General features: G+C 42.0%; 2 protein-coding genes and 1 pseudogene across 4 annotated transcripts; all 3 read left to right on the top strand.

The window, feature by feature from the left end:
- The first annotated feature begins 123 nt into the window (after window positions 1-123).
- On the top strand, window positions 124-23,361 carry LOC144065618 (uncharacterized). 3 transcript variants are annotated; one of them, XM_077588610.1, is made up of 7 exons: window positions 124-433; window positions 4,873-4,970; window positions 6,587-6,952; window positions 11,163-11,495; window positions 11,607-11,752; window positions 22,698-22,866; window positions 22,950-23,361. In XM_077588610.1, the coding sequence occupies exons 3-7, from the start codon at window positions 6,598-6,600 to the stop codon at window positions 23,060-23,062; spliced, it is 1,116 nt and encodes a 371-aa protein (XP_077444736.1). In that variant the 5' UTR covers window positions 124-433; window positions 4,873-4,970; window positions 6,587-6,597; the 3' UTR covers window positions 23,063-23,361. The 3 variants fall into 3 exon arrangements, with proteins under 3 accessions (XP_077444736.1, XP_077444734.1, XP_077444737.1); XM_077588608.1 differs by lacking the exon at window positions 4,873-4,970 and having other exon boundaries at window positions 125-433; XM_077588611.1 differs by lacking the exons at window positions 4,873-4,970; window positions 11,607-11,752 and having other exon boundaries at window positions 125-433; window positions 11,163-11,587.
- On the top strand, window positions 11,762-20,945 carry LOC144066113 (uncharacterized; the record flags this gene model as incomplete). The annotated part of the gene is made up of 1 exon (XM_077589460.1): window positions 11,762-20,945. A coding segment is annotated over one exon (720 nt), but the record flags the coding sequence as incomplete, so codon positions are not given.
- On the top strand, window positions 17,100-17,253 carry LOC144066405 (U2 spliceosomal RNA; annotated as a pseudogene).
- Window positions 23,362-23,986: the final 625 nt, after the last annotated feature.

Below are 23,986 nucleotides of genomic sequence, written 5' to 3'. Positions count from 1 at the left end.
TGGAACATTACCGGTTTTGCTCTTGCGAGCATTTCCACGCGTGATTTCTGATGGACTTTCACTCTTCCATTACACTCTGACTTGATTTACACCGATCATGTATCATCCTTGAGAGGAAATGACGTTGTTTCGCGCATGCGCAGTAGCGATTAGTCGCAATCCGAATGCGGTCCCAATCGGGGCTCACAGCCTTTATTTTAATTCTTTTTCCCCCTCGGCCTCGAGCAGATCTGCGTTTAATGAACCTTTTGGCCATTGAAATGTGGCGGGCATTTGATGGGATGCCCAGAACCCATCGTTTTGGAGGACGTTGAAACTTCGCGACTTGTATAGCTTAGCCTAGCCTAAATTAGCCGCTAATAAAGAGAAGAAACAAGGCATTTGGCATCAACACGTCGGCAAAATTATCAATCATTAAACAACAAAATGTCAGGTGAGATGACGTTTAACTTACATGTCTCGAAAATATATTACAATGTCTACAGATACAGGGCTGATGTACGCATAGTGCTATTTTACTATAGTATTTTTATTATTTTAGTTTTATTAACTTGACATTTCCTCGTTTTCAATTAATCTGTAGAAGATGCGATTTTTGTGTGTGCGCTGCAATAAACAGCCAGGCCGGTGTCTTCCAATTACAAATTATTTTATTTTCTCATGTGGACAGAAAAAGGTTCAAACTTGATTCCAAGACAATTGACTGATTCAAACAAAATCATGCAAACTAAAAAAAATAGGAAAGTTTAAACAACTAAAACGCACCGGGCTGGGCTCTTCCCGGTAGTTTAAAAAAAACATATACGGCAAGTAAGTAATAAAAATAAATTGTTAATAATTATACAAGTTGGAGCAGTTTGTACTATTGTAGACAATAGATTAAATTCCTATTAAATACATTCTTAACTCAATAACTAATAGCTCTTTAACGCATTCCTTGCCAATGACAATGATAGACGTTCATCTGTTTGTTGCCGCCAACCTGCCCAGTTGAATGGCAGCACTGTCAATGGCAGTCCATTAGTTAAATGACTATTTGATGTTTTGCAATACTAATGCTATGTAGTTGTTAATAAACTATAGATAAAAAATAAATATTAGTTTGAAGCTTATTCATACAGAATCAAATGCTTTTATTTTTTTTGGCACCTGTTGTGAAACCAGAATTTTGTGAGTTGTGTGATCCTGCACTTTACTCAATTTCCTGTCCGGGGTCACATTCGTTATTTTACTCCTGCAGTCAAAATGGCGCCATCAATGGTGGCCAAAGAGTACCGTATTTTAACATCTATAGGGCGCACTTAAAAGTCTAAAATGTTCTCTAAAATGGTCGATGCGCCCAATCGGTCGGTGCGTCTTGTCTGTACACGAAATTCAATTTTTGTATGGCCCTGACCGCTTGAGTGACTGGTTTTATTTGTTGCCGGCACGCTACTTATTGCGAACAACCCAGCGGACGTTCACCCTAAAATTAGCCTCCCTGCGCATTACAAGCATTACGGTAAATCCATTCAAAACATACCAGGGGAGTGGCAATCATTTGACTTGTGTGGTTGCAGCGCTTTTATCCCTCAAAAACACTTGACACTCTCAATACTCAAAGAAACAGCATATTAGAGCTATACAGAGGAAATGCCTGACGTGAATGACAGCACAATGAGGGTGTGAATGCTTGGAAAATGGACTGAAGCCATGAATCGAACACAATTTAACAGCTTTGCTAACATATGGCTAACATATGGCTAACAGATTGCTAACTGTTGGAATAATGATTAAAACCTTTTAAATCATTATTCCAACATTTGGTCCTTCGAGTAGCCGGGGTCAACACACCGATAAGGAATCCAGACGCTGCAGTTCAATATCTGGAGTGACCGTGCACGGCGAGAATCCCTTTTCCAGGCTGGATTATTTCTCAGCAGCGCCTGAATTCTGATCGGTTGACGACTATCCTTTGGGTGAGCATCTATCGACATTTCTGCCGAGTCCGCGTGTGATGGCTGCATATTGTTGACGGGTTCCAAATGCGCAAAGGGCATCACACGCGATGGCCTTATTTTGAGAAGTAAGGCTCGCGTCCTGGGGATGGCGATTTTAAAACCCTGCGGATACTAGTCACTAGCAGGTAGACACGGTGTGGTCTATAAAATATGGTGGTCGACGTTGGTTGTGTGTGCGTAGTTGTTAAAGCCTAAGGAGAAACGGGGAAAAAGAGGTACTACGGGGATACACACAAATCCACTCCAAAAATGGGTGGTGCAAACAGTAAAGCGGCTATTGACGACGATCCAAAGATACGTCTGCCGTGTAAAGATTGAATTGGTGGAAATTAAAGCGCTACAAGGGTTAAACACCTAAATTTATGGATAAACAAATATGGGTTTGCTGGCCAGCTTAAATATGCATGAAATATTAAAACCTGCAGGATAAAATACGCACTAAGCATAGAAATAATCTATATATAATATGTGAAGGGAGAAACAAGCGAGGCGGCTTGTTCCACAGAAAGAAGAGTGATAAAACGGGTCCGTTGTGTGAAAAAATAAAAGATAGCGCGGCCTCCTCGGCTGACGGGGACAGAATAGAAATTGGGTTTTCAAAAATGCTATGTGCTGGGTTTGTGGAGAATTGGGGCATATATCGCGTGATTGCCTGGACAAAAAGGTCTGTAAAAACAAGACAGGCCTGCTCAAAATGATTTGAATGAGGATTTTGAACATGAGGATGTTGAGCTAATTTTAAACCAGAGATCACATTCTTTGTGAATGAATTCAATTGGAATTTTTTGTGTGATGCTGAAAGTTGTAAAACGGCAATTAAAATGGTTATTTCCAAGTTCTAGGCATACTTTGTTAATAGTAACTAAATGTACTGTCAATGTACTGGAATGAAATGGCTTATTGTGGCTTATCCTGGTTTCGTTCCCGTCTGCTAGGGGGAATATTTTGGTTAACAGAAATACAAAACGGCCGATTAAATGTTTAGCGGAGTTGCCAAAACTGCGTTTTTGTCATACTCTAAACTTGCCAAATAATGCGTCGATTGCGGGGGAGGCGCTCTGTTTTGGTCCGGCTGATTTGATGGTGTTAGACATTATAATACAGTATATTATGCGCGCGGACCGCACAAGCGACTAAAATTTTTGGGGGACCCCTTCCGTTGAGAATATTACCATAATTGGCCTTGGGGGTGCTGAAGCGAACTTGAGGGCAGAAATTGGTTTTTGCTATGATATAGTTATGCTTGCAGCATATTGTGATTATGGGGTATTGGCAAAATATTGTGATATAGTGGGATATCGGGAGTGTAATTAATTTAGTCTTCTCTAAAAAGTGTTATAATTGTGCACAGGAGGCGAAGCATTGTGCTCAAAAAGAAAAAGAGAGCACTTAGGAATGTCAATAATTGGGCACAGGAGGCGAAGCATTGTGCTCAAAAAGAAAAAGAGAGCGTTTTGAAATTTGTAAACAAAAGATAAGAATGCTGCTTCTGCAGCGAGCGTGAAGGTCACAGTCAGCGGCTAAGGGCGCGCTTCCGTTTAAACATTTCAGAATAAGAACAAAACATGGTCTGCAAGGGATGCAGGGTTCCGCGATTATCTTCGCATTTATTTTTGGGATTTAATCAGAAATGTCTTTCGAGGTGATAGAAAATCTGTTTGGCAGAGATTGATTTGGTAAAAGCTTTGGAATTGGGAATAATACTATTATTATTATTTTATTTTTTTGTTTTGTGAAGTTCAAAGGGCTCTTAATTGAAGAGAGCTAGTTTTGGAGGATACAACGATATTATTACTGTTTTTGAATGGTTGGATTGTTCAAAATACTTTAATATAGGAGATTGGCTGGTTAAAGAAAAATGAATGGAATTTTTTTTACAATATTATGACATATTGGTGACAATTTGTGGGTCCTTTATTAAGCATTGAAAATTGTAATTAGGAAATGCCTAGTAAAAGGTGGATTTCTCTAATTTAATTATTGTAGATTTTTCTTGTGGTAACAGAGAGCTATAAGAAATAGCTCTTATCTTAAGTAAACATAGTATGGGGTGATTTGCAATTTATGTCTTAGGTATTAAGAGTTATTTGGTTGTTAAAGAGATCAGACATGAAATTAACAATGCAGAAATGAGAAATTTCATGGCGTTCGTCCAAATTGTTGGGTAAATTGAACCTGGCTGGGGTAGATAAGATAATTGGTTAAGGATAGGCATAGTTTCCCTAGAAGAAACATGGAGCGTCTTTAAGTGCACAGAAGACTTTCCCTGTTTGGCTTAAGGGGGAATATGCTTTGGTATAGGTCATATTGATGACTATTGGGACGTTACTGTCTATTACTTTAGGGGCATACAAATTAAGAATTTAGCCAAAACTTACTGCATTGCAATTATGGGGTTAATACACCTGAATGTTACGGTGATAACGATTGGCAATAACAAGCTTAGATAAAGGGGAATATCTACAACAAATTCTGGTGGGGCCTTTCATGGTGTGAAACAAGTGATGAAATAATGTCTATGTTTAAAAAATAACATCTCCAAATTATAAAATATCAACCTTGGAGAAATGCTTTAAGTAGATGGGTTGACTAGAATGGGCAAAATTCGATAGCATTGAAAGGGGGTGTAACTTAATGCAGAATATGGAGGTAAAGTTTTACAAACGGTTAAAATACTTAAAGGGTGTGTGTGTGTGTGTGTTTCAATGTGTCACAACTTTTCCGTTATTGCATTATTGGCGAACAGGTAGTTAATCACAGCCACTCGCATGGCAGTCCACATGCTGACTGACTGGGGTAAGGGGCGGTGGCAATTGAACAAATTTCTATTTTTAGATATGTGGCATGTGAATCTAATACATTAATTATCTAGTTTCTTCAGGCATCAATCTTGCGGTTCGAGGATCTACAAATGCGGAGTGGATCCAGACCTTCCGGAGTGTGGAGTATTCCTGGTGTCCTCAAGAATTCGTAGGTTTTCTCTGGGTACTCCAGTTTTACTCCAACAAACCAAAATTGTGGATTGGGGGAGCACTTTAAATTCCTTGAGTATGAGTGCGAGCGTGGATGAGTGTCTGTCTTTTGTGTTTTAATTGGCTGGCCACCAAGATATATAAATATTCTAATATCAAGGTGGAATATTTCTGATATCGCTGATAAGCCTTTCGAGGACGGCGGTGGCAGAGTAGGACAGAAACAAAAAGAAAAGAATTTTGCCAAATGAATTTTTTTTTATTTCTGTAATGGGAAATTTTGGGAACTTGGGGGACTAAACAAAAACAAAAGACTTATCTAGGAGGGCTGCCATTTTGAGTCATGGTAAATTTCATGCCTCAAAAAAGGGGGAGGTTATATATTCAATCTATATGCAGATATATGGCCAAAAAACGGGCGATTCCCCCTTATGTCAAGCTACAAAAGCTTTTCTAGCCATCTAGGGTGTTATTGTACTGATTAAATAAACATGTTTTTCGAGTGTCGCGATTAAATACAATGATTCAGTTACTGCAATTCAGAATGCCTTGTGGACTGAGACGACGTCACAAGGCACCTCCTTGCAAGTTGTAAGCAGTTATGTTGAAAGATGTTTTCCTATTTTAATTAAATATTACTAATAATGATTTAAAAGGTTTTAATCATTATTCCAACACTAACGGATGGCCAACATCGCAGCGTCGCACGAGTTACCTGACGATTTGGAATGAATTGTTGATGCCGATATAACAGCGAGGAAAATCAAAGGTTTGGGAGTGATGCATGTTGCGAGTTACAATGGATTGTGGAAGACTGGGCTCATGTGTCGGCCAGCACTGTCCGAGTGTTCGCCAAAGCTGGAATCAAGTTCCCGGAAAACACAACTCTGACTGACATTGGAGCCTAGCATGTTAAACTTTATATCAGAGTGTACCTTTTATCTCAATAAAGCATTATCAAACTTAGTTTTGCTCGTGCTGCCTTTAAAAAAATGCTAGTGCATACGCTCGCAGCTAGCATAACATATGCTAGCAAATAGCATAACATACGCTAGCGGCTAGCATAACATAGGTACACTAGCAGCTAGCATAACATACGCTAGCCTAGTGTCATGCTACCGCCTTATCGGACGAAGCGTCCAATGTATTGAAAAAAACAGAAAATATACCCGCAAATGAGACTGCGCCCTATCACACGATGCGTTTTATAGGTGTGAAAATATGGTAATCAAGAAACCCTTAAAATGCCCCAAACCTAACAGTGAGTAGCCTGAAAATGCCCCCAAAAATCGTCAAACAAACAAGAAGCATCCCACAAAGTCCCTCAAAACCAATAAGAAATTGTCCAAAATTTATAGGAAGTGACCTGTAAGTACCCTAAAAATGGCAAAGAGGTGATGCAAAATAAATTATTTGTTTGACCCTCACAACGAAAGTTAAAGTGAATCCTGATTGAAATGTGATGGTGAGCAATTTGAATGACCAAGTTTTGTAGTAGATGACAAGTGATGAATGAGTACTAAATGGCCCTGGAGAAATATTTCTTAAGTGGTGAATCATTTTGGGGACACATGATTGCAAATAAAGAAATCAGATTTAATCTTTCTGTTTCAGATGTCAGTCAAATGCATCAAACTGAGCACCAGAAGTCAGCTCCCATGAAAGATGAAGACAATGAAGAATTCGAAAGCATTAAGGAGGAACAAGAGGAGTATTTCATTACAGTTGGGAAACTCCACATTGAGGAGCAGCAGCGTCCCCTCATAAAGGTAGAGGAAGTCCCTCTATATGTTAAAGAGGAGGGGATAGATGTCCCCATGTGCACTGTTGAGCCCTTGAGGAGTGAAGATGAATGTCCGAGTGGGGCCAGCAGTGGGGCAGAGCCTCTCAGTTGCAGCAGCTCAACAGCAAGTTTCCCGGCAGAGAACCTCATGGCTCCACCATCAGTTAACCGCGACGCCACATCACACTTGCAATTCTGTGAGTATAAAGTCACTAACATAGGGAGGAGCCTCGGGGTGTACAATTTGAATAATACTATTTAAAATATTTCAATATTATAATATACGACCTACGTCGTTACGTATGCCCCATAAAAAAATAAAGGCTTAGGCCAGCATGATTAGCGTATTTTCACACCTATGTGATGCACCGCCTGAAAAGGCGTCATCTCAGTTGTGGGTGTATGTTCTGTTTTTTGCCCATAGATAAGGCGCTCCGGCCCAAAGGGCGCTAGCATGACACTATGCTAGCATATGTTATGATAGCGCATTTTATGCTAGTGTATGTTATGCTAGCGTATTTTATGCTAGCGTATGTTATGCTAGCTATGCTATGCTCCACCACACTGCCAGAGTCATAGCCGGGCTATTCTGGGAACTTGATGCCCGCTTTGGCGAAAGCTCAAACAACTGTGCTGGCCGACACTTGAGTCCAGGCATCCACAATCCGTTGACATATTGTTGCGTAACTGGCCTGACGCTGCCTGCTGGTCTTTGTATAACTATGCATCGTGGCCGGATGATTCGCCTAAAGACGTTTCGCCGACGGACGTTCGACAGACGGACAGGTCGCCGAATGGACGTTCCACCGAACGGAGCTTCAGCCGAGCGGAGGTTTCGCCGGCGCGCTCGCCCCGCCCCCGGATCGTGTGTGTACAAGTTTTGCAACCTCGGCCCGCGGGCCATATACGGCCCGTTAGGATTTTTAATCCGGCCCGCCGAGTAGGTAAATCATATCCCTACGGTCATCGGAGGGGTTTCTCCCCGGGAACGGTGCTTCGTGGGCGGATTTTAATCACACATGCTGAGTTTCATTATCGAGCTCCATATATTTCCCGAGTTTGAGCACTTTAAAAATCGGCGGGGGTTCCCCCCGAGCCTATCCGAGAAGAGTGCGCCGTGAGCGGACTGGGTTGGACGACACCCCGCTGAATTTCTGCAGCTCCAGAATTTTTTCGAAATCCATCTTAAAACAGCGTTTAATGATTAAATACAAATACTAGTATTTGTATATACAATGCTAGTATTGTATTTTATACTAGTATTTTATTTAAAAGAAGACAAAGGAAATTCACATTCTTTGTGTATACAGACTAGATGTCCGATGCGCGGTGTGAGGCAACAGAGCTCGACGTCGTCGCTTGTCGGCCATTTTAAGAACAGAGCCAAACGGCTCAAAATGCTCTCAAATTCGGTCAAATCCAGCCGAAAACAGCGTTTAATGATTAAATACAAATACTAGTATCTGTATTTGCGACATCAAATGTCGGATAGGGACTGGGGAAACACACCGTTGATGTGTGGTGCTCATACTTTGAAAAATTTATGGAGCTCGGGATTTCAGCGGGGCATCAGCGTTTAATGATTAAATACAAATACTAGTATTTGTATTTGCGACATCAAATGTCGGATAGGCACTGGGGAAACACACCGTTGATGTGTGTGGTGCTCATACTTTTAAAAATTTATGGAGCTCGGGATTTCAGCGTGGCATCAGCCAACGCAATCCGCTCGTGTCCTTGGTTACGCTCGGGGAAAAAACGCCGCCGATGTGTGTGGTGCTCACGCTTAGAAACAAATTATGGTGCTCAGGATTCCAGCAGGGCATGTGTCACCCTTGTTCGCCCACAAAATTTCTGGAGCTGCAGAAATTCAGCGGGGCGTCGTCCAACCCAGTCCGCTCACGGCGCACTCTTCTCGGATAGGCTCGGGGGGAACCCCCGCCGATTTTTAAAGTGCTCAAACCCAGTATGCACCACGCACGGGAAAATTGAGTCTCCAGCTAGTTACCCTAGTTGTGAGACCTGTTGCGGATCAAAATTGATCCATATATAATATATAGTTAGCAGTCTAACTTTAAATGCTCTGTTGACACCAGTCTAATGGCTGAAGTTCGGGCACCGAATTAGTGTGCTCACCGCCATACTGGGTATATTGACAAAAGGACTACATATCCCAGCATGAACCGCGCACGGGGGAAAATGAAGTCGCAGGCTGCTTTCCGTAGTTGCGAGACCTGTAGAGGATGATGTACCCTATCGGCTGATATCGACAGATTTTTTTTATTTTATCGTGATATCAATTTTAATATTGGTCCATATACAGTTGTGGTCAAAAGTTTACATACACTTGTGAAGAACATAATGTCATGGCTCTCTTGAGTTTCCAGTTATTTCTACAACTCTGATTTTTCTCTGATAGTGATTGGAACAGATACTTCTTTGTCACACAAAAAAAAATCATGAAATTTGGTTCTTTTATGACTTGATTATGGGTGAACAGAAAAAGTGATCAAATCTGCTGGGTCAAAAATATACATATAACAACACGAATTAGCAATTTTGGTGACTTAGAAAGTTGTGTCAGTGAAATGAGCTTCATAGCATGGCCTCGTCTTGTGAGTGATTGAGTGACTACAGCAGGTGACTTCTCTGAGGCCATTGAAATAGGGCTCATTGGATGCAAACGCCCACAAACGCTACAATGGGAAAGTCAAAGTAGCTCAGCATGGATCTGAAAAAGTGAATCCTTGACTTGAACAAGTCAGGAAAGTCACTTTGAGCCATTTCAAAGCAGCTGCAGGTCCCAAGAGCAACAGTGCAAACAATTGTTTGTAAGTATAAAGTGCATGGCACGGTTTTGTCACTGCCACAATCAGGAAGAAAACGCAAGCTATCACCTGCTGCTGAGAGAAAATTGGTCTAGAGGGTGAAGATTCAACCGAGAATCACCAAAAAGCAGATCTGCCAAGAATTAGAAGCTGCTGGAACACAGGTGTCAGTGTCCACAGTCAAGTGTGTTTTGCATCTCCATGGACTGAGTGGCTGTCGTGCAAGAAGGAAGCCCTTGCTCCAAAAGCGGCCCCTTAAGGCTCGACTGAAGTTTGCTGCTGATCACATGAACAAAGATAAGACCTTCTGGAGGAAAGTTCTGTGGTCAGATGAAACAAATGACGAGCTGTTTGGCCACAATGCCTAGCAATATGTTTGGAGGAGAAAAGGTGAGGCCTTTAACCCCAAGTACACCATGCCTATCGTCAAGCACGGTGGTGGTAGTATTATGCTTTGGGGCTGTTTTGCTGCCAATGGAACTGGTGCTTTACAGAGAGTAAATGGGATAATGAAGAAGGAGGATTACTTTCAAATTCTTCAAGATAACCTAAAGTCATCAGCCCGAAGATTGGGTCTTGGGCGCAGTTGGGTGTTCCAACAGGACAATGACCCCAAACCCATCAAAAGTGGTAATAGAATAGCTAAATCAGGCTAGAATTAAGGTTTTTGAATGGCCTTCCTAAAGTCCTGACTTAAACCCCATTGAGAACTTGTGGACAATGCTGAAGAAACAAGTCCATGTCAGAAAGCCATCAAATTTAACTGAACTGCACCAATTCTGTCAAGAGGAGTGGTCAAAGATTCAACCAGAAGCTTGCCAGAAGCTTGTGGATGGCTACCAAAAGCGCCTAATTGAAGTGAAAATGGCCAAGGGACATGTTAACAAATATTAGCGCTGATGTAAGTATATTTTTGACCCAGCAGATTTGATCACTTTTTTCTCTTCACCCATAATAAAGTCATAAAAGAACCAAACTTCATGAATGTTTTTGTGACAAAGAAGTATCTGTTCCAATCACTCTATCAGAGAAAAAATAGAGTTGTAGAAATAACTGGAAACTCAAGAGAGCCATGACATTATGTTCTTCACAAGTACATGTAAACTTTTGACCACAACTGTATTAGGCGCACCAGATTATAAGGCTCATAGTCAGCTTTTGAAAAAATTGGAGGCTTTTAGGTGCACCTTATAGTGCGGAAAATTCGGTAATTGAAATAAAAGAAAATTCTCTTTAAACATGAAAAACCAAAAAAGAAAATATTTAATGTTTTGTTTAAAATAAATTAACATTTAACTTGAAAAGAATGTTTTTTTAATATATTTAGAAAATTATATTTCAGTGTAGATACTTGACTGACCAATAGTGCTTTTCTTTGTAAAATAAGAGCGACGGCACGAATGTATGGCGTCCTCTTCCGTTTAATTTTAACGTATAATTACTCTGAACAAGAAATTTAGTCATTTTAATTGGAAAAAAACGTTAATCAAATGAATTATCTAATTTAATCGAATCCTAAAGGCCTTCTAGTTAGAGAGACAGTCCGTGAAATAGATAATTTATTTTCGTATCTTTACAGGTTTCAGAAAATATCTTGGTCATAATGGGCAAGAGTCTGTTGAGTCTAAAGAAGCTGAGCTCCCCCAAATCAAAGTGGAGGAGCCAGAGTTCCCTCAAGACAGAGAGAGAGAAGAGCAATTTAAAATAAAAAAGGAGAAAGAAGATGTCACCTGGTCACCTGGTGAATCCTTGAAAAGGCAAGATGATCTGGGCAGGGCCAGCAGAAAGCCGGAGCCTTCAAACACCTCAACTTGGCCCCAAATTAAAGAGGAGGAGCCAGAGTTCCCTCAACAGCACAAGAGAGAAGAGCAACATCTGATCAAAATGGAGGAAGATGTCATCCAGTCACCTGGTGAGTCCTTGACGACGGAAGATGATCTGGGTGGCCGCGGGGCGGACCCGCTGCATGGCAGAACCTCAACAGAAGGATGGCAAGCAGAAAATGTAATTGCTCCTTTATCAGGTAGCGATGGCTTGCTGTATGAGTATGATGACAATGAAGGTCTTCAGAAAAATCCCAGTGGCGACAAACTCTGCAAATGCTCTCTGTGTGGAAAAACCTTTGGGAAAATGTCTACTTTGAAAAGACATATGGCGATCCACACTGGGGTGAGACCGTTTTCATGCTCAGTTTGTGGTAAAACATTTACACAGAAAGGAAATTTGAAAATACACACAAGAACCCACATTGGTGAAAAACCATTTTCGTGCTCAGTATGTGGTCGAACATTTTCCCAGAAGAGAAGCTTAAAAGAACACTTAATAGCTCACACTGGAGAACAACCTTTTGTCTGCTCAGTTTGTGGCCACAGATTTGCTACTGAAGCCAAATTAAAAAAGCACATAAGAACGCACACAGGTGAGAAACTATTTTCGTGTTCAGTTTGTGGTAAAGCCTATTCTCATCAGCATCATTTAAAAAACCACACAAGAACCCACACTGGTGAAAAACCATTTATGTGCTCAGTTTGTGGCCAAACTTTCACACAAAAGGGAAGCTTAAAAACTCACGCAAGAACCCACACTGGCGAAAAACCATTTTCGTGCTCAGTTTGTGGTCGGGCTTTTTCTCAATTGACGAATTTAAAAATACATACAAGAACCCACACTGGTGAAAAACCATTTTCCTGCCAAGTTTGTGGTAGAGGATTCGCAGAGAAGGGCAATTTAAATAATCACGCAAGAATCCACACTGGTGAAAAACCATTTTCGTGCTCAGTTTGTGATCGAACATTTTCCCATAAGAGAAGCTTAAAACAACACTTAATTACCCACACTGGAGAAAATGGGGTTGTCTGTTCAGTCGTGGCCACAGATTTGATACCAAAATCAAACTAAAAAGCCACAAAAGAACCCACACATTGGTGAAAAAATGTTGACCAGCTCACTTTGTGGCCCAAGCTCCAAAGAAAAAAGTAAACACAAGCACCGACATTGGTGAAAAAACTTTTTCCTGTTAAGTTTGTAGTCAAACATTTTCATAGAAGGGGAACCTGTAAAGAAGACTTAACAACCCACACTGGAGAAAAGCCATTTTTTTGCTCAATTTGCGGTCCCACATTCCATGACAGGAATATCTTAAAAATACACATAATAACCCACATTGGTCAGAAATCCTTTTGCCAAAGATTTTGTCATAAGGATCCACTTAAAAGACACAAATGTGTCGTTAGAAGCGTTGACCAATGACGCAAATGACCTAATTCAGGAATTGTCATATTTATTATTGTTTCTTTCTTAGTGTTTTGATTATATTACTAAGATTTCCATAAATGTACATGTTAAGATTCCGTGCGTGACTTTTATTTTGAAGGTCTGAAACTTAGAAGCAACAGATGACGCCTGAACCGCGGAGGACTTTCGTCAGTAAGCCTTATAGCTTAGCACCCGCCGAAGCGGCACAATTTCTCACTGTAGCATCCCAGCCGATAGATGGTCAAGTCTTGACTGATGGTTTTCGGTTCATTTTATTATTTTCCGTTCGTTCATCAAAACATCCAACCACCGTGAGAAATTACCCGCACCTGCTTCTTCGAGCTGCTGACCTACGGATGGAAAAGGAAACGTCAGTGAGTTGCTAGCAAGTGTGGTGGTCAACGTGAACCGGGGAGGACTTTCGTCAGTAAGCCTTATAGCTTAGCACCCGCCAAAGCAGCACAATTTCTCACTGTAGCATCCCCGCCGATAGATGGTCAAGTCTTGACTGATGGTTTTCGGTTCATTTTATTATTTTCCGTTCGTTCATCAAAACATCCAACCACCGTGAGAAATTACCCGCACCTGCTTCGAGCTGCTGACCTACGGATGGAAAAGAAAACGTCAGTGAGTTGCTAGCAAGTGTGGTGGTCAACGGACACAGTAACATAAAGACAGAACTCCTAGCTAACAAAATTGATGACATTAAAGAACTGATCAATAACTACAAGTAGAAATTGAAGATGACAGACAGTTGCTAAATGAAGAACGTGAAACAGTCTAGACAAGAATTCAAGGAACAAATTGAAAGTAATGAGAAACGGCTAACCGAACTTCAAGAAAAAATAGAGGATGAAGACGATGAATGTGCAGGGCTACTGCTAAACTCACCTCGTCGTCCAGAACGCCATTCCAAAACTACGGAGAAAATGCGAGAATATGAAATGGAGGAAATAAATAAAAAGGAGAGGCGTTTGGTGAGACCATATGACCGATGGAAAATTAAAATCAAAGCAGCCAGAGAAACGTTAAAGACATTTCTGAGTCAGACTTGGCCAACATGGTGGATGACAAACAATGGAATGAAGAAAATATCAAACCTTAATGAGGACTTAAGAAAGCGAGTCATGACTTTGTTAAATGAACTTCAGAGCGTCTGTCTACAAGTGGAGAATTTAATGGGAAAAATGCCTAGCTTAATGTTCATCAGCTACTAATGCAAGAATATGCACACTTAATACATGGAACTGCATCTTTGTCACAAGTCAGTCATCGTTCTGAGTCGAGCAAAAAAAATTGATTGATGATAAAGCAACATAAAAGTGATTTGGAAATACAGCGTGCTCACTTAGAATGCCTACAAGCACTGAAAGACATGCAAGCACTACACGCCAAATTTGCAACGTATGAGAGAGAGATCAACAGCTAAGTTTGCCTCTTCAACCCATGCATCCAAACAAACACTCAACTTTCAGTGATAATCTGACCCACCCTACAGATGTTTCCAAACGAGCCCAAGCAATCCAAGAAAGCATAGCCACAGACTGTCTTTTCCAACTCCCACAATTTTCAGTGGTGATCCATCCACTACATTGAATGTAGAGCTTCATTCCAGTCTCTCATCGCCCAAAGGAACATTGCCCCATCAGATAAACTGTACTACCTTAAGAAATATGTCAGTGGCACAGCACAAGCATGCCTTGAGGGCACTTTCTATACAAATGATGAAGAGGTTTACAGTGATGCGTGGTGTAAGATTGACTAAAGGTACGGGCAGCCATTTATGATTCTGCGTGCATTTCGGGACAAACTTTCAAGGTGGCCCAAAATACAGCCTAAAGATGCGGAGGGACTAAGAACATTCTCTGATTTCCTGAATGCCTGCTCACAAGTGATGCCTCATGTCCGAGGCCTTGAAATATTAAATGATTGTCAAGAGAACCAGAATCTGATGCTTAAAATCCCTGACTGGCTGACTTCACATTGGACCCGCGAGGTCACCGTAGCCCTCATGGATGGCAGCGATTTTCCTGACTTCAGAGAATTCTCACACTTTGTGTCTCTAGAAGCAGAGATAGCCTGCAATCCAGTCACTTCATTATACGCACTTCACTCCAGCACATCTGACGAAAGGAAATGCATAAGAGAACTAAAGAGAAAGAAAGCAAATGTATTGCGTACACAAACTACTGCTGCAGACCTTGACAATCCAGCAAATAATAGCAAATCAAAAACCCCATGCACGTGCTGCAAAGGTAATAAACATCAGCTACCCAAATGCCCAGACTTCAAAGAGAAAACAATAAAGGAAAAACGACAACATGTAAAGGAGAACAGGCAATGTTTTGGATGTCTCAAGCCAAATCACCAAGCCAAAGACTGCTGTCATCGACTAACTTGGAATGTATGCAAGGGGAGACACCCCACCTGTCTCCATGATGAGAACTATAAAACCACGCGAAGGAAGAGAAGTACTGGTGATCACTCCAGATGACTCCACACCAGCCATGCCGCTCAACGTCACAATTGGAGACCAAGCAAACAAAACCTCTGACTGTTCCTGTGTGGGTGTCCGTGAGAGAGGTGATGTGGAGGAAGTAGAAGAGGACGGTGGTATATACCCCACAACGGCGTATATCACCCTAAAAAAACTGAAACTGCACATTGTGTTTGACTGCTCTGTGAAGTGTAGCGGCACAAGCCTGAATGAACACCTCCTTCCAGGGCCAGACATGATTAACAATCTCACAGGAAGAGCAGGATTGAGACTATTTAAGATTCCTACGATGGAAAGACGGAGACGTGTATGCGCAAGATGAAAAGACCCAACACCAAGGCAAGCGCTTTACAGCCAACAAAATCAGATCCGGTGGCTATTGGATACCAATCATGAGTAGAGCTGTATCTTTATTCATTCGCCAGTGCATCACCTGTCGCAGAATTAGAGGACTACCAGAAGGACAGCAAATGAGCGACTTGCCAGGAGAACGGACTGAAGCTTCTTCTCCATTCTCACATTGTGGGATGGACTGCTTTGGTCCTTTCATCATGACGGAAGGAAGAAAACGGAACAAACGCTACAGCCTGCTCCTCACCTGCTTTTGCTCACGGGTTATTCATCTGGAGATGTTAGAAGACATGTCTACTGACTTTTATAAATGGCTTGCTATGCTTCATCTCCATCAGAGGGGCTGTCCAGCAAATCCAGTGCGACCAAGGAACCAATTTTGCTGGTGACAAGAATGAATTCAAGGCGCCCCTGCAAGAACTCACCGTTGACAGACAGCACATTTCTGTCTCACAAGACAGTGTGACCTTATGATGAATGTGCCCCATTCAAGCCATGCAGGCAGTGTGGGAGCGCCAGATCAAAACCTTTAGACGTGTCTTCAGCTCCATACTGTCACTGGCCTACAGCAGACTTACTGACTCGGCAATACAAAGAGACATTTCCAGCTCAATTGACTGCCATTTCTATTCTGAAAATTATTTCTAAATTGCAGATTACTCATATTCCGTGTTTGACTTTTATTGAGAAGGTCCAAAACGTTGTAGCAACAGTTGACGCGTGAATCACGGAGCGGTTTCGTCAGTCAGTTTTATAGCTTAGAACCCACCGAAGCGGCACAATTTCTCACGGTGGTTGGATGTTTTATTTTTATTTTTTTAAATGAACAAACGGAATGTAATAAAACGAACTGAAAACCATCAGTCAAGACGTGACCATCCATTGGTGGTAATGCTACACTTTCCGTAAACTGCATTTCAGCACAGCATATTTCAAAAAAAGTAAATTTGTGCATCATTGACAAAATCAATTGCATTGTACTCTGATTGTTCAAGATTACTTTTCACTATGAATGTAACAATAAAGTTATTTTGGTCCAGGGTGGATCATGTGGAAGATTCATGAAGTTTCTTTACATTAATAGCGTGAATAGGAGCGCAGTTGCTCAATTAAAATATGTAATGTGTTTATGGATATCAAATATCACTGGTGGTTTAATTCTGCTGCTGAGGAACTGTGTAATGAGGATAAAGGGATTCTATCATGACTCACGTGACCAACCGAGCCTTACATTTCCAAACATTCTTTACATTAAAATGTATAAACACGTCAGCAGTTTCCCTGTTATCATACTAAACGTGTATAGTTGTAGTTTGTTGTATAAATGTCTGTTACTTTTGACATCCAACGCGTACCACTACTTTAGGCTGTATTGTCTGGATTGAAGCCGTCCTTCGTGCCAGTTTAAGTGTTATCACTTCTTGGTCTTTTGGCTAAGATCAAGTGTAGTATCTGTTTTCATCAGTTTAATATCTGATATGTTATCTATTTGAGGACCATACATTTAAATTATCTACTCCACGCATCAACTTGGTATTGCAGTATCTCTAGGAATGGTGCAACCCCCTCTTTTGTTCAAAATCTTTTTACTTTCTCCCATTGTGGTCATAGAATTTCTAAGTTAAATGAGTGAAATGACTAGCTTCCCCCAATAGTAATCATATCAAATTTACCTCTGCTAGTAATAAATGCCAATGGATCATTTGGTCTAATTACTAATTTCACTACACCCCCATTAAGTACAACACATTTTAAACCCAAAGGATGTATGTAGGCCCTGCTTCATATTATATCACAACGCTGCTTCAATCCCCTGGCTGCCTAATACAGGGACTGCAACGCGATTGGTTGCATAAAATAGCTGCTGCAACTTGATTGGCTGCTTAATGGAGTGGAACCGCCCAATAGTTTGTTGTGCTTTAGCATGTGTGTCAAACTACTATTGCAGATATAGTGGTAGCTCATCCTATCACATCTTCATTAGAAAATTATTGTTTTTGCAGCCGTTGATCTTCTTGGCGGTGTTGATCACTCTCTGCATGGCTGTTCTGTCTGCTGCCGTGCTTCCAGCGTACCACACTGTAATACAGTATGCCAGGATGCTGTCCACAGTGGCTCTATAGAAGGTTACCAGAAGCTTAGTGTCCAAGTTGTTCCTCCTGAGTACCCTCAGGAATTTGAGTCGTTTCTGGGCCTTCTTCACCACTGCTGTGGTGTTGGTAGACCAGGAGAGCTTGTCCGTGACGTGGACCCCCAGGAATTTGAAGGACTGGACCCTGTCTACGCATACTCCATTTATGAGGAGTGGGGCCAGATCTGTGCTGCGTTTGCGAAAGTCCAGGATTATTTCTTTAGTTTTCGTGGTGTTTAGTGTGAGATTGTTCACCAAACACCACGAAGACAGTTTGTTGACCTCATCTTTCTAGACAGACTCATCCCCCCTGAGATGAGTCCGACCACAATGGTGTCATCGGAAAATTTGATGATGGAATTAGACTGGTGGGTTGGTGTACAGTCGTATGTATACAGGGAGTACAGAAGAGGACTCAGTGCACAGCCTTGAGGGGAGCCAGTGCTCATTGTAATGGAGGAAGAGAGGTGGGGACCAAGTCTAACAGTTTGTGGATGGTTAGTTAAGAAGTTCTTAATCCAGTAGCAGATGGAAGAGGATAGTCCAAGGTGGGAGAGTTTGTCAGCCAGAATGTCCGGTATTATAGTGTTGAAGGCTGAGCTATAGTCAATGAAAAGCATCCTCACGTAGTTCCCATGGTGCTCCAGGTGGCTCAGTGCTGTGTGTAGAGCTACGGCGATGGCGTCCTCAGTGGACCTGTTTGCTGTAAGCCTGTAAGCCTGTAAGCAAACTGGTGAGAGTCAACTGAGGGAGGGATTGTATCCCTGATATGGCGGGCGAACAACTTTTCAAAGCTCTTCATGATCACAGGCGTAAGTGCAACAGGCCTATAATCATTCAGGCTGTCAATGGTTGGCTTTTTAGGGATGGATAATGGTGGCAGATTTCAGGCAGGATGGGATGATGGATTGTTGCAGGGAACAATTGAAAATCTTTGTGAAAACCCCAGTCAGCTGGTCAGCACAGGCTTTGAGCACCTTCCCAGGTACTCTGTCAGGGCCAGCAGCCTTCCTATGTGTTCACAGTCCGCAGTACCTGTCTCACTTCATGTTCCTGAAGCTTCAGTGTACTGCTGCAAGGTGGTGGATGTGTTGAGACTGAGTCTGATTTGTCAGTCTCAAAGCGGGCAAAGAAACGGTTCAGTTCCTCTGCTAGTGAGGCATCTGCGTTAACAGACACCTTATTATTGTCATTGTCATTATAATTGGTAATGTGTCGTATTCCCTGCCACATCTTCTTTGGGTTATTTTCTGTGAAGTGCTCCTCAATTTTCCTTGTACAGACGCTCCCCTACTTACGAACGAGTTAGGTTCCGAGCGATTGTTCATAAGTTGAATTTGTTTGTAAGTTGATTAAGTGCTATATTTTGTATTATAATTTATGTTTAAGGCCTATATAAGTATATTGAAGGTTTATATAAGTGAATTTGTTTGTTTAAGGCTTGTATAAGTAACGCACTGGTTTGTACTGAAAAAAACATTTAATGAAATGGAGAGAATATGTACAGTACTGTATAGAGAGAGAGAGATTTTTGTATTAGAAACTGGCCGAAAGAAGCGATCTAACAACGGTTGCACAGTTTTCTTCTTTTTTTCATCATAAATGATGCGGTAGCACTGTATGGCATCATTCCATTGATTTGCAAACTTTGTGCAACGTTCAATATTTGGGTCCTGCTGCTCGATCTTTCTGTTTATAAATGGTACTGACAGTCGAACGATTCAAGTTGTATGCCCGTGAAACGCTCACCACTCACGTGCATCAAGCTTCGTTATTATTGCCACTCGTTTCAAATGAAATGGCTTGTCTCTTCCTTGCAACTCCCTCAATAGAAGCCTTTCGCTTTTTACCAACCATATTCAATAATGGATGCACGAGGTATTTAATGATACAAGTGAAAAAGGTTCTTTGCGCACTGGAGATACGTTCACGCACTTCCGCATTGCAACGAAGAAGGTAGATGCTGGGTGAGCTGAGCCCTCACAGCGCCAGGCGTATTAGCGGCGGAAAGAAGCACTACTCGGGAAAAAATACATAATTGGACTTACGAACATTTTTCGACTTAAACGCAATTTGCAGACATGTTCGTAATTACCGTTGTTCGTAAGTTGAATATTCGTAAGTTGAATGTTCGTAAGTAGGGGAGCGTCTGTATATGCTGCCTTGGCCTTTTTAGTGCCTCTCTTCAGGTCTGCTCTGGCAGTGCTGTATTGTACGGCATTTAATGAGTGCCTGTGTCTCACTGGTCATCCAGGGTTTTCGGTTAGGAAAAACCCGGATACGTTTATCCAGGTTTTTCCTAACCAAAACCGAGGAAATGAAGGAGGAGGCCATAGCCACGTGTATCCGCAGCTTTTGAAAAGTGTTCCAATAACAAGGAGGATGGAGCAAAGATGGTCAAGGACTCCATGGACAAGAGATTTGGCAACGCATGGCATGTGATCGGCGAAAGTTTCGGCTTAGGTGTCACTCATGAAGCAAGGAATATGCTCTACATATTCTATGGCGGAAGTTTGGCAATTTGTGTTCGGAAGTGCTTTTAGTCTTCCTCATCATCGATTAAATGCAAGGTTTTCCATCAAGTGATGAAGATTTATATATGACACTATTATTAAGGTAATCTTGGAAAGGAAATGGGAGAAAATGAACAAAGACAAGTATGTTTTGTTCATCGTGTACAGCAGCCATCAGCAACTATGTGACATCATTTCCAGATGACAACAATTCGTTTGTTTACTCACCGTCACATACTGGCTGACAACAGAAATATTTCCATTGTCTAAAATATTAAACTTGGAGGCCTAGCTATGAAACTATGTATCTACAGCATATGGTTTTCCTTCCTTTTATATTTTAATGTATTAAAGTGAATGGAATAATTACAATATAGGTTGTTTAAATTGTTTATTCATGCGTTTCTCAGGTTAAAACCCCATGGAAAAATATATCAAATGGAATGGATGGTCGATGTCCTACTTACTTACAAACAGAACCTAAGTGTAATTATTGATTATTTATTGATAATTTGTTTGTCTGTTTGTTGGTGTATTTGTGCACTTCGTGGTGGAGCTTTAAATCGCATTATACTTGTATAATGACAATAAAAACCTTAAAGTCTATTCATTCAATTCAATTTTTAAAAAATCTTTCATTTTCTGTATTGTGGCTATTTTAACAAATAAATGATTTTGAGGTATTAAGTCTCAGGCAGAATTAAAGTACTAATTAGCTTCAAGTAAGATGGTGCAGACAATAGCGTGAGATTTTGATCCTAAAGATTGTTCCAATAGCGTCATTTTGAGGCTATGGGCAGTTACTGCAGCTGAACGTTCTTTTTCGTCCTTTAGTTTTCAACTGAGTGATTAAAGTACTAAAACAACGTTAAGATAACAAATACTTTTTGCGATTCAGGAATCACATTTTAAAATAAAAACAATCAAAGGTCCACAAACATATACGTACTATCTCGGAATCTACTTTGCTTATTATTGTGTTTGATTATATAAATAGTGACTTTCCCATTCAATCTCGCACTGGTTTAGCTCAGTGGTTACTTCATCTAGATTCAATCCTCTCTCAGAATTCGCTTCTACTCAATCCCGGACTGGGATCGAACCACGGGCGCCGTCCAGTGCTTTCCCACTTTTTTTCCTACCAAAATCTTATTACTAAATCCACATCGATGTTATTGTAACCTTTTATTTTAATTTTGACCCTTAGAATTTCGTGCGAGGTGCATTTGGTTGACAGTTTTGAACAAAATAGGAAGACATACACAGTAGATTTGAATATAATACCACTTGTAGTTAAATGTTCACAGTAGATTGTTGCAAATCCATGTTAGTACATGTTGATTATTCATTAAATATTGATTACATTAATGGAGTAACCACAGTTAACTCAATTTTAATTTGATTATTCAGTTTTAAATGAGTTTATTGTGGTTACTCCATTTAAATAAGACATGAACCTTGTTTAAAAACACACAAAAAATGCGCAAACTTGATACAAATGAGTCATTCATATTTTTGGGGTGTTTGTGTGTGATTAAAAAAGGAAAAAAAGGCTACTCGGTTGTGGCAATACCGACCAAATCCGATAGATGACAGTCTCTCTATGAAAATGGGATTTTGTCCTCTTAAGTGCCTGTTCCGAAACGCTGACAAAATCATGATTATAGGCCTGGTTTTAATGGGGACGTCATACACGAATAAGGGATTTTTAATTTTTGATAATTATTTATATCAATTTCCGGACATCGTCTACTCGTTCACGGCAGAAGGATAAACAGAGCACCACGATTGGACGACTGTCGCCGTCAGTGGTAGTGAAAGAGTCCATTGTGCTCTCTGTCGGCAGGAAGTCCAACCCACAATCCATGCATCCGTTGAGTTTTGCCGAAACCCCCTTTGAAAGTATTGACCCTTGCGTCCTGTGACCACAGAGGGGCGCTGGTCGGCAAGCGCCCGCCCGTCCGTCTGCCAAATGCTTCCGGCTGGAAGCCACGGAAGAAGGAAGAAGATGCCCAAATGGCAACAATCGAGGAGAACGGAGCATTGCTTCGTTTAGGTTCATTTTCTCTTTTAAAACAAGTTATTTCGGGGCGTTTTCAATATATGTAAAAAAGAAAAATCCCGCAATCCCGTGAAGCGAGACACCGTCGCCGTTTAGCAGCACTCAAGCCAGCAGGGTGCTGATGGATTCGTTGTGTTTGGTGACTGGTTTTGCTGGTCCGGGAAGTAGGAGATGGCGGATTTCTTGGATGGGGAGGGTGGGCGAAATGTATTTGAATTCAAACTTGTTACTTACTCGATTGTTGTCTAACTGGATGTCCCTTCAACATTGTTCGTGTGCGCGCGTGTGTACATACACACTATTAGGACCATGGCGATACGTCGTCCTTGGCCAGGCAGAAGCTCCAGGGCCTCCTGAACAAGAACATGAGGATCCGCATGACCGACGGCCGGACCCTGGTGGGCCTTTTCCTCTGCACGGACCGGGACTGTAACGTCATCCTGGGCTCGGCTCAGGAGTTCCTCAAATCCGCAGGTGGGACTGGGAGCCCAACCCTGAGCCCCAAGCAGGTTCTTCATCTTGGATGTTCAGCTTTCTCCTCCTTTCTGTCGTTCCAGACACTTTCTCCCAGACGGAACCCCGAGTTCTGGGCCTCGCCATGATTCCGGGTCATCACGTGGTGTCCATCGAGGCCGAGGCGGACATTCTGGACGACGCCGTCCGCCACTAGTCATTTTTACACTTGCGACCGTTCAGAGTCAAGCTGCGTAGGCCGTCCATCCCCGCGCCATACGCCAGCCTCGGCGAAAAGGTCGGGGTCCGTCGTCGAAATGGGACACTTTGAAGGGAAAACACGAGACGTGTAGTGCGATCCCGGTCTGTGGCGTTTGTTTGGGGCCTCTTTTAATGCGGTCTGACCTCCGCGTCAACTCGCCGTCAGAAAATGCAAGCGCCCAAAAACTTGAATAACGCTGTCAGGGAAGCCGTTGAACATGCTAATAACATAAAAATTGATGCATCCAACATAAATGTGTGTTGAACAAGTTGCTTTATTGTGCATGGTTGGAAGAAAATGGTAGAAAAAGACACAAATCAAGGGGGGGGGGGGGGGCGGCGTCAGCGCACTCCCCGCCCTTTCCCGCCGGCGGTACCATCCTATCTGGTGCCCGGGTAGAAGGGGTCGAAGAAGTCCTGGGTGATTTTGAAAGCGTACCAGGACCACCAGCGCCACCACCAGGCCAAAGGTGCCCATCACCACCGACGCGATCATGAAGGCGTGGAACGCTTGGACGTAACCTGGTCGGAGGAGGCGAGCCAGTGAGCGAGACTCGAGCGAGTTCGGCGCGGCGGAGGCGAGCGAGTTCGGCGCGGCGGAGGCGAGCGAGTCTAGGCGAAGGCGGGGCGCCGATCACCGTTCAAAGCCAGCAGGGACGGGAACTCTTGACAGTTGTGCACACCGGTGGAGTCGGTGGTGCAGGACATCCACAGCTTCTCGTAGACTCTACGAGACGTGACGCGGTCGGTCCCAATTTCCCATAAATTCTGATCCGATTTTTGATTGGTGGGCATCCTTATGAAGAAGGTGAAGAGAGAAATGGTAGCTTTTACAGAATTAATTATTGTCAAGATCAGTTTTTCACAGCAACGACAACAC

Source organism: Stigmatopora argus, chromosome 20 (genome assembly GCF_051989625.1).
Source record: "Stigmatopora argus isolate UIUO_Sarg chromosome 20, RoL_Sarg_1.0, whole genome shotgun sequence".
Taxonomy (NCBI): Eukaryota; Metazoa; Chordata; class Actinopteri; order Syngnathiformes; family Syngnathidae; genus Stigmatopora; species Stigmatopora argus.
This window is presented reverse-complemented; position numbering and strand designations above follow the sequence as displayed.

Coding starts and splice junctions, on each gene's coding strand:
- LOC144065618 (XM_077588608.1), top strand. Junction 11,496..11,606: donor AGATGTCATCCAGTCACCTG/GTGAGTCCTTGA, acceptor CTCCTTTATCAG/GTAGCGATGGCTTGCTGTAT. Junction 11,753..22,697: donor ATATGGCGATCCACACTGGG/GTGAGACCGTTT, acceptor ACACACTATTAG/GACCATGGCGATACGTCGTC.